Genomic DNA, 10,640 nt, shown 5'->3' on the forward strand with positions numbered 1-10,640 from the left:
TTAGCTCATAGCCAGTTGTCCATTGATTCCTAAAGATACATGGACCCCTGCCTTCTGGCGGACTAGTATGGAACCATTGGGTGTCTGACTCACAGACACAGATGTTAACACCTCTGCTGGGAGATCCACTCGGAGACCATTCACCTGGCAGGGGTGGGCCAGAAAACACAGAGGTGAGGCCAGAGCCATAGGATAGCTGGGGTAGTACCAGGATGGAGACCCCAAGCAAGGTAACAAGTTGAAGGACCTAAGGCAAAGAAGGAGGTGCTGAAAGAGATGAAGATCTGGATGGGCGCACAACATGGAGAAACGGATACATGATAAGACAGCTAAAGATTTGCATAGATGGGTGGGTAGAAGGACAGAGAGTGAATACAGAGATGGATGAACAGATCCACACAACATCTATTGGGTTGGGGGTGGGGGAAGCACTTTGTACTAGACAGATAAACGAACAAACCCCAGGGTCAAACCCTAGGGTCATTCTGCTTGGTTCCAGTTTTCAAAATATAAAAACCCTTGGGCATGTCCTATAAGTTACTGGTTCATCAACAAAAACAACTTTATCCCTTATTTTTGCAATGCTGATGTCTAAAGATAAGTAATGACCTTAGCAAATATAATAATCATGTGAGAAAATTACTATTCCTTCATCATAGGTTGCAGACTCAGTAACCTTGTGAGCTTTTTCTTTTAAATAACTGTTGTCTGTTTTAATTGATGAGTTAATCCTTCTAAAGATAAATTCCCTAGTGAAACTTATTTGAAAGAGAAGTTCTCTTTTTTTTTTCTAAATGCTTTTATATCTGAGTCTTCCTCTGCCAAATGACTGGACAGATAGGTAGACAGACAGAAAAGATAGGTATAGATCTGAAAATATGGATGGATGGATGGATGGGTGGGTGGATGAGTGGGTGGATGGAAGGAAGTAAGAAAACAGGGAAAAAAGAAAGAGAGGTGGAAGAATAAATGCTGGAAGGAAAGAGCAGAAAAGGAAGGATGAATGCAGTGAAGGATAGATGGAGACTTGGTAGAAGAAAAGTGAAAAGTCTCATTAGGCTGTAAGCTTTGCAATTATAAGGACTGGGTCTGACTCATCTCTGATACCCAGCACAAGGCCTGGCACAGAGGGAGCATGGCTAAGTTATTCACAAAACCAAAATTTTCCTGGGTACCCTCTAGGTAGCATGCCCTGATACTGACAGCAAAGTAGTGACCAAGATGGACAGGATCCTTGCTTACCTGAGGCTTATATTCCAGTGACGAAAAAGGTGCTAGGCTGGCCAGTTAGCTCCGCTGGTTAGAGCACGGTGTTGATAACACCAAAGTCAAGGGTTTGGGTCCCCGTACTTGCCAGCCACAAGCCCCCCAACCAGAAAAAGAAAGAAAGAAAGAAAGAAAAATAGAAAAAGGTGCTAAACACCTTCTAGGAGTATGAAATTTTGATATGTGGTGAGCTGAAGGTGCCTACATGACCAGCCCCCAGTAAAAACCCTGGGCGCTGAGACCCTAATGAACTTCCCTGGCAGACAACATTTCACATGTTTCATCACAACGTATTGCTGGAAGAATTAAGCATATACTGTGTGATTCCATGGGGAGAGGAGTCTTTGAAGCTTGTGCCAGGTTTCCTCTGGATTTTGCTGGATGCACATTTTCCCTTTGTTGATTTTGCTTTGTATCCTTACACTGTAATAAATCTTAGCCATAAATACAATTTATATGCTGAGTCCTGTAAATCCTCCTAGTGAATCAGTGAACCTAGGGATGGTCTTGGGAAACCCTGACACATCATGTGACCCCAGCCTGACCAATCACAGCATCTATCCCCAAGGTGGCAGTGATTGGTTCTAAGGGTGGGCATGTGACCCAAACTGATCCAGTGAGATATAATCCTGGGTTTTTTTTAAATTGAATCACTTTCTACTAAGGAAGCTAATAAGCTGGTGGGGTGCAAGCCTGGAGCAGCTGGGGAAGGTGGGGCGGTAGGGTTGTCTTTGTCTTTGTGAGGGAAAAGCCTGTCTGAAAATGAAGCTGATTTGGTGAATAGCAAGTCTAAAAGACAGAGGTACAAATGCCTGATACTATTCCCAGGGCTCCTGGATCCAGCCACTCCTGAAGTTCTATCCCTGGATTTTTCTAGTTATGTGGGCCAATACATTTATTTTTGCTTAAGGCAATTTGAATTTGGTTTTCTGACACTTGCAACCAATGGAATCTTAATTAATACTAATATCAAAACTACTAAGTTATTTGAGTGTGTTTTCACTCCTCAAGAATTCAGCCAAAACAAAGTGCGAAATATGGAAACAACTACAAATTCAGAGACCAAATTGTAGAGACCTGTATAAAGAAAACAGACAGCAAGACAGACAGGCAGCCAGGAATATAAGGACACTGCGATAGGAAGAACAAAAGCCCAGGAACATCCCCACCCTCATGCCCAGGCTTACCCATACGCCCTTGCTTGGGGTCATAGTCACTATCCCATCATGGAAGAAGATGTGGACAAGGACCACCTCCTCCGCTTTATCATGGCAGGAATGGACATCAGCAAGTATACGGTACCAGGGGATGGTCTTCCCTACTCCTGGGCAGCGGAAAGAGAGCTCATAGACGCCAGGTGAACTGATGGCACTGTGAGCCCCATCAAAGGTGGTGAGGTTGGTGCCCATAGAGAGGGAACAGAGACCAGGGGGGACCCAGCATTCCCGGGCTCCCGCCTGGACCTCACACACACGGCCTAGTGGGCAGCCAGCTGCCTGGCATGTTAGGCCAGTGCTTGAGGAACAGGAACAGCGCTCATTGCAGTCTGAGGTCAGCAGGGAGGAGTTCACCTGTGCACAGAAAGGGGCCAGGTTATGGTGCTGTGACGGATTGCAAAAATGGGCATAGTCCTTCAATCCTCTGTATTCATGCAGACAGATTTTGCAGCAGACTCCCATTAAGAAATGGAATTTATTTCCCCTCCCCATGAATCTGGATTGGACTTAAGACTATGCTTTGGTCATTGAAACACAGCAGAACCAATGTTGTGCCACATGCAAACCTAGACCTCGAGACCTTATCGCTTCTCCCTCTCTTCCTCTCTCAACCCTGCCCAGCCACCATGAGAATAAGCCTGGGATAGCCAACTGGAGGATGAGTGGCATATGGAACGGAGACAGTTCTCCCAGGCAGGCCACCCTAAACGAGGCAGCTCTCAGCTGACCTACTGGGTAACTAGTACAGATACATGAGTAAGCCCAGGAGACAGCAGAAAAACGATCCAGCTGAGACCAGCCCAAACTGCATTTATAGAACTGCAAACTAAATAATTGTTGTTTTAAGCCACCGTGTTTTGGAGTGATTTGTAACCCAGCAAGAGATAACTAATACAGGTAAGGATGGGCATCAAAGACATTCCAATGTCTGGACACCCACATCCCAGAACACAGATCTCTGGAAACCCAATTCCAGGAATTTTGTAACCCAGCAAGAGATAACTAATACAGGTAAGGATGGGCATCAAAGACATTCCAATGTCCGGACACCCACATCCCAGAACACAGATCTCTGGAAACCCAATTCCAGGAATCAACTTTCTCCTGGTTTTCTCCTACCTGATTGGCTGCTCCTCCTTCACCTTGTTTTCAGGTTCCTCCTCATCTCCAAATCCTTAACTGTCTCACCATGGGGTCAGTCCTCAGACCTTTTTCTTCTCTATCTACATTCACTACCTGGAGATTTCATCAAATCTCATGAAAAATAAATGCAGTGTCTGATCCTCAATTAGACCCTGGCTCAGAGAGGGGTAATTGTTTTGTTTTTTTTTTTAAAAAAAAGATGACCGGTAAGGGGATCTTAACCCTTGACTTGGTGTTGTCAGCACCACGCTCAGCCAGTGAGCGAACCGGCCATCCCTATATGGGATCCGAACCCGGGGCCTTGGTGTTATCAGCACCGCACTCTCCCGAGTGAGCCACATGCCGGCCCAGAGAGGGGTAATTGTTATAGAGGATATTATTGGGACAACCAGTAAAATTTGAATAAAATCTATACATTAGATAATAGTACTGAATTAGGGCCAGCCTGTGGCTCACTGGGTGAGTGTGGTGCTGACAACACCAAGTCAAGGGTTAAGATCCCCTTACCGGTCATCTTTAAAAAAAAAAAAAAACAACGATAATAGTACTGAATCAATGTTAATTTCCTGTTTTTATCTTTTTTTTTTTTTTTTTTAAAAGATGACCGGTAAGGGGATCTTAACCCTTGACTTGGTGTTGTCAGCACCACGCTCAGCCAGTGAGCGAACCGGCCATCCCTATATGGGATCCGAACCCGGGGCCTTGGTGTTATCAGCACCGCACTCTCCCGAGTGAGCCACGAGCCGGCCCAAAATTTCCTGATTTTAATAACTGTACTCTGTGTCACAGTTCCTTATTCTTAGGAAACCTAAGCTGAAGTATTTAGGGGTAAAGGGGCACTATGTCTGCAACGTACTTTCTAATGATTCAGAGAAAATAATAAATATATGTGAGTACTTTAAAAGGTTTGTGGAAAAATGAAATTAAAAGATAAAACGAGGGCTGGCCCGTGGCTCACTCGGGAGAGCGTGGTGCTGACAACACCAAGTCAAGGGTTAAGATCGCCTTAACGGTCATCTTTTAAAAAAAAAGAAAAAAGATAAAATGAATCTTTCCACTGACTTTTTGAAGACCCCTCATAAATATTTATATAGAGAGGATGATGAAGCAACATGGCATAAAGTGAACAGTTGAAGAGCCTGAGGGAAAGGCATGTAGGAGTTCTACGTACTGTTCTTGCAATTTTTCTTAAGTTTGAATTCTTCAAAAATAAAAGTTTGAAACATAAAAGATATGAATAAATTTAATTAACAAAATAAATACCATCTCCATGCTGATGACTCACACACTTATATCTCTAGCCCACACCTCTCTCCTGAATGCCAGACTCACAAATCCAAAAAGACTTTGAGCACAGGCCGAGGGGTCAGGGCTTGGATGGAGGCACAGGGGGCTGTGGGCATCCACAGGAGGCACCTAACCCAGACTAAGGGATCATGGGTGGCTTCCGGCAGGTGGTGGGACCTGAAGGAGCAGAAATTTGGCTCCATTTGCAAGTGGTGCAAGTTAGTGCCACTTGCTCATGGGTAGCCTTGGGGTGATTTCTCTATGTAATAATGCCTTCATCTGTAAAATGGGGAAAATAACAATATTACCTGTCTCATAGAATTGCTGTGATTATTAAATGAATTAACACCCATAACAAACTTGGTGCATAGTAAGAGCTCAAAAAATACCATTAACAAGAATAAGTCAACTATTAAGTTCCAATTCATATTATTAAATGATTGTTAGCTGGGCTACCTATTGTGCAGTGGTAAATTGCTGTTCTTTTTCTGAGTGTGATGAGCAGGTAGGACAAGGCCCTGTGCTCAATGGCTACTTTTCATGCACTATGATCCTGATCCTCGGACACCTGTGGTGCAAGGATGATGATTATCTCCACTTTACAAGTGAAAAAAATGAAATTCAGGGAGAGGACTACAGTAGGCTAAATGATTGTCCTCCAAAGATATCAGGTCCTAATCCCTGGAACTTTTTTTTTTTTTGTCTTTTTCCATGTCCGGCAACGGATCGCAACCCTCAGTGTTGCCCCCGTACCGGACTGGAGACCGGCAATGGGATTGCAACCCTCGGCGTTGCTCCCGCGCCTTGCTCAGCCAGTGAGCGGGAACCGGTCTGTATGTGGGATCTGAACCCTCGGGGCGCTTCCCAAGCGGCGCACTATCCAGTGCGCCACCGGGCCGGCCCTCCCTGGAACTTTTAAATGTTACCTTGTATGGAAAAAAGGTGTTCTCAATATGCCGGCCACCAAAAATAAAAAAGGAAAAAGAAAAGGGTGTTTCCAGATGTAATTACAGTAAGAGTCTTGAGATGGAAATTTTATCTTAGATTATCTTTGTGGGTCGTAAATGCAATCACGTTTATCCTCATAAGAGGGAAGCAGAAGGAGATGTTATGAAGTGGAGGCAGAGATTGCAGTGAGTGGCCACAAGCCAAGGAATGCCTGCAGCCACCAGAAGCTGGAAGAGGCAAAAAACAGATTCTCCCCTAGAGCCTCTGGAGGGAGTACTGCCCTGCCTTTGCCTTGACTTCAGCCCAGTGATCCTGATTTCCAATTTCTAGTCTTCAGAACTTTGGGAGAATAAATTTCTCTTATTTGAAGCTACCAAGTCTGTGGTAATTTGTTATGGCAGCCACAGGAAACTAATATAGAGATGTTACCTGCATCAAGTCACACAACTTGGAAATGGGGGTGGCTCCTCCGTCCCCATCCTTGACGAGGTCAGACAGAAGCTCCAAGTCTCCCTCAAATTCCTCCACCCTACCTGCCCACCTAAAGCCTTTGCTCACCGGCAAGTATCGGCCGTTATGGGTACAGCCGCAGTCTTGAATGGGGATGCAGACACCCTGGGAGAACAGGAAGCGGTCATCGCACTCACAGCCCTCAAAGCAGCGGGTGGTGCAGCCCTTGAGGCCAGAGAGAGCTGCACAGGAGCCCTGGCAGGTGTGTGTGCAGATGGAGTAGTGGCTGTGGGCGGGGCACTGGAGCGCTGGAGAGAGAAGAGGCAGGTGGGGGGGGGTCACACCTCCATGGGGGCACTGGAAACCTTATGTCACCTACTGCACACCCAGCCCTGGGTTAGGCAGTGCTGAGGACACAGGTGGTGAAGACAGCCCTCAACCCTGACCTATGGAACTCATGTCCAGTGGGGTGAACCGTAAGAGCCCAAAGTGATCATGCTGCCTTGAGAAGTATAGACAGAGGGGTCAGGGCTGGGACTGGGGAGGCACAGGCAGAGGGGTTGGGGCTGGGATGGGGGAGGNGCAGTGAGTGGCCACAAGCCAAGGAATGCCTGCAGCCACCAGAAGCTGGAAGAGGCAAAAACCAGATTCTCCCCTAGAGCCTCTGGAGGGAGTACTGCCCTGCCTTTGCCTTGACTTCAGCCCAGTGATCCTGATTTCCAATTTCTAGTCTTCAGAACTTTGGGAGAATAAATTTCTCTTATTTGAAGCTACCAAGTCTGTGGTAATTTGTTATGGCAGCCACAGGAAACTAATATAGAGATGTTACCTGCATCAAGTCACACAACTTGGAAATGGGGGTGGCTCCTCCGTCCCCATCCTTGACGAGGTCAGACAGAAGCTCCAAGTCTCCCTCAAATTCCTCCACCCTACCTGCCCACCTAAAGCCTTTGCTCACCGGCAAGTATCGGCCGTTATGGGTGCAGCCGCAGTCTTGAATGGGGATGCAGACACCCTGGGAGAACAGGAAGCGGTCATCGCACTCACAGCCCTCAAAGCAGCGGGTGGTGCAGCCCTTGAGGCCAGAGAGAGCTGCACAGGAGCCCTGGCAGGTGTGTGTGCAGATGGAGTAGTGGCTGTGGGCGGGGCACTGGAGCGCTGGAGAGAGAAGAGGCAGGGGGGGGGGGGGCACACCTCCATGGGGGCACTGGAAACCTTATGTCACCTACTGCACACCCAGCCCTGGGTTAGGCAGTGCTGAGGACACAGGTGGTGAAGACAGCCCTCAACCCTGTCCTATGGAACTCATGTCCAGTGGGGTGAACCGTAAGAGCCCAAAGTGATCACGCTGCCTTGAGAAGTATAGACTACACCCAGCCCTGGGTTAGGCAGTGCTGAGGACACAGGTGGTGAAGACAGCCCTCAACCCTGACCTATGGAACTCATGTCCAGTGGGGTGAACCGTAAGAGCCCAAAGTGATCATGCTGCCTTGAGAAGTATAGACAGAGGGGTCAGGGCTGGGACTGGGGAGGCACAGGCAGAGGGGTTGGGGCTGGGATGGGGGAGGCTCAGGAGAAAAACAGGTGGCTGTGAAGACACAGGGGAAACACCCAGGGTAAGGCCCTGGACTCTGGCTGAACAGCTGGTGGCTAATGTGCTGTCCTAAGACAGGCACCGCAGCAGGGAAAAGGAAGGAAGATCAGATGTGGGGTGAAATGCTGATTTCAGCTGGGAACACAGCGGCTGTGAGGGACTAGTAGGACACCTAAGGGAAGGTGTCAGGAAGCCACTGGACTCCTGGGGCTGGTAGTCAGGAGAAAGTTTGGGGCTAGAGACAGAGTCCAAGATCAACAAGAAGAACAAATCTAAGGCTGTGAGAGTGGATGATGGCCCCGGGTGTAGGTCCTTCCCTGAGGAGATTGAAGGAGACAAGGCTCTACCCTGGGGCAAGAGGGGCCACTGCCTTGTCCTAGAGAGTCTGAGGGGACATGTCCCTGCCCTGGGTATTTGAAGGAGAGGCACAGTCCTGGTTTGGGGGTCTAACGGGCTGTGGCCTTGTGCTGGGGGCATCTGAGGGGACATGGTCTTGTCCTTGGAGCTCTGGGTGAGCCACAGACTCAGGCTTTACTGTGTGAACTTCTAACCCTCCCACCCTTCCCTTTCAGGTCACTGCAGAAGGAGTCCAGGATGGAGCCCTAGGGAAAAAGTGAACCTGAGCTCTGAGGAGAGCAGGCTCCTGAAAGGAATCCGAAAGGGAACAGTCAGAGGCTTCAGAGGGAGACCAGCAGAGTACGCTGTGGGAGAAGTGGTGGCAGTGTGGTGCGGGTGCACTGTAACAGGGCGGCCCAGCCCCTGAGATGGAGACAGGAGAAGGAACAGGTCAGGAAGCACCCCCACGCCTGGCCTGGAGTCTTCCAAGGGACCCAAGAATACTCACGGCAGAAGCTGTCTGTCCGCCACGACTTCACTGCCACACCGGCTGCCTGACAGGCCGCTGTGTAGGCTGCCAGGCTGTGGCAGAGGAAGGTTCTGTCACCCTTTTGGGCACACAGGTCATACACGCATTGGCGGAAGTACTCAGAGGGGCTCAGCACCTCATGGCAGGTCGCAAAGGGGCCCTGAGGGTCCTTGAGCTGCCCGCAGGCCTGGTTGCTCTCATATGGTGCTGTCTCCTCCGCTGAGCACACAAGGCAACCGTGGGGCCCGCAGCCCTCACCACAGCCCTGGGAGTAGCCAGGCGCCCGCCACGCAGCTCCAAAGGCCTCCAAACTGGGGGCCACTGTGCCACTGGGCAGGACAAAGTCGTCACTCCAGTTGCCATTGAAGTTCCCACAGAGGCCACACATCCGTCCACGGAAGGGGCTAGGGATGGACATGAGGACGTGGGTATCACCATCAAAGAGAAGCCACAGCCCCTTGTTTGTCTGCAGAACCATGTTTCGGCCTTCAGCAGTTACCCGCACTGGGCCCATCGCCACAGGCAGGGCCACAGCCTCACCATCCACAGTGACCTGGGTGGAAGGGTCAGGTAGGTCAGGGACTCACAGAACCATGGGTAAGGTTGTCCCCTCATATCTCCAAGGTGGAACTGTGTCTCCATCAGACCCTGAGGGCAGAGCTGTCTCCCTTAGTCCCATTAGGGTTGGGTCATGTTTCTCTCAAGATCCCCAGAGTGAGACCATGTTCCCTTCACACACCTGGGGTGAGACTGTTTCCCCCCCAGACCCTCCAGACCCTGAGGGCAGAGCTGTCTCCCTTAGTCCCATTAGGGTTGGGTCATGTTTCTCTCAAAATCCCCAGAGTGAGACCATGTTCCCTTCACACACCTGGGGTGAGACTGTTTTCCCCCCAGACCCTTCAGGGTAGGGCTGTGTCCCCCTCAGAACCCCCAGGTTGGGGCGATGTCCCCTTCAAACTCTCCAGGGTGGAGCTGTGTTCCCCTCAGACACTCCAGAGCAAGGCCATGTCCCCACAGACTCCCAGGACAGGGTCATGTGAATTTACCTGCGGCCCCCAAGCCAGGCCCACAACCTGGCCAGCCACAGTAACCAGCAGGCGTTGGGGGTCTCCAGTCATGTTCTTCTCCAGCACGATGGTAAAGACCTCGTCCCCAAGCTTTGGGCGGCAGACCTGGGCCAGGACATAGGAGCAGGAGCCGTGCAGGTCATAGACATGTCCATCAAGGGTGACATAGTGGACGCCCCCACGAGCCAGGCAGCGGCCACTGCCAGTGGCATGACAGGCTTGGACACCGTCCTGTAACCGGCACTCCTCATAGGGCCCGCAGGCTGTGCCTTCCTGGCAGCTGACATGGCCACCCGGCCCACACTCACAGTGCCGTTCACATTTAGGGCCCTGGTAGAAGGCTTCACCCAGCAGGTAGTAGCGGCCACCGTGGAAGCAGCCACACTGGCCCACAGGTACACAGGTGTCGCCGCTGAGCACGAAGCCAGCATCGCAGACACAGCCCTCACGGCAGGCAGGCTCACAGCCCTCAGGCGCTGAGAGGCTCGGGCAGCTCACGGGACAGGAGTCACTGCAGAGCTCGTAGTGGCTGTGGGCAGGGCACTGGAGGGCTGTGGGGACAAAATGTGGATAAGCCAGGCAGGTGTGATGGTGGGAGTCTGGAGGAGGCCCTGAGTGGTAGAACCTGCCTGGGACAACCTGGGTGTCTCTGATTGAGTGTGGGGTCTGATCCAGTACATCTGACTGGGATTTACTGGGGGATCTGGGAGGGGGGCCTATATAACCTGGTCTCTCTGACCAGGTTGTGGTGTTAACCCAACTGAGTATTTCTTTTTTTTTTTTTTTTTTTTTTTTTTTTCCGT

The 10,640-nt window shown here is 50.0% G+C and overlaps 1 protein-coding gene across 1 annotated transcript in view; it reads right to left on the minus strand.

The window, feature by feature from the left end:
- FCGBP (Fc fragment of IgG binding protein) overlaps positions 1-10,640 on the minus strand; it is a 37,753-nt gene continuing 27,113 nt past the window's right edge. The window contains exons 16-20 of the mRNA XM_008582569.1: positions 9,817-10,388; positions 8,750-9,323; positions 7,270-7,469; positions 2,454-2,837; positions 1-144 (exon numbers count right to left, since the gene is read on the minus strand). Of these exons, the coding sequence (XP_008580791.1) occupies positions 1-144; positions 2,454-2,837; positions 7,270-7,469; positions 8,750-9,323; positions 9,817-10,388 (1,874 nt within the window). The remainder of the gene's footprint in view (positions 145-2,453; positions 2,838-7,269; positions 7,470-8,749; positions 9,324-9,816; positions 10,389-10,640) is intronic.

The sequence above is a fragment of the Galeopterus variegatus genome, unplaced genomic scaffold, assembly GCF_000696425.1.
Source record: "Galeopterus variegatus unplaced genomic scaffold, G_variegatus-3.0.2 Scaffold93, whole genome shotgun sequence".
In the NCBI taxonomy this organism is placed as follows: domain Eukaryota; kingdom Metazoa; phylum Chordata; class Mammalia; order Dermoptera; family Cynocephalidae; genus Galeopterus; species Galeopterus variegatus.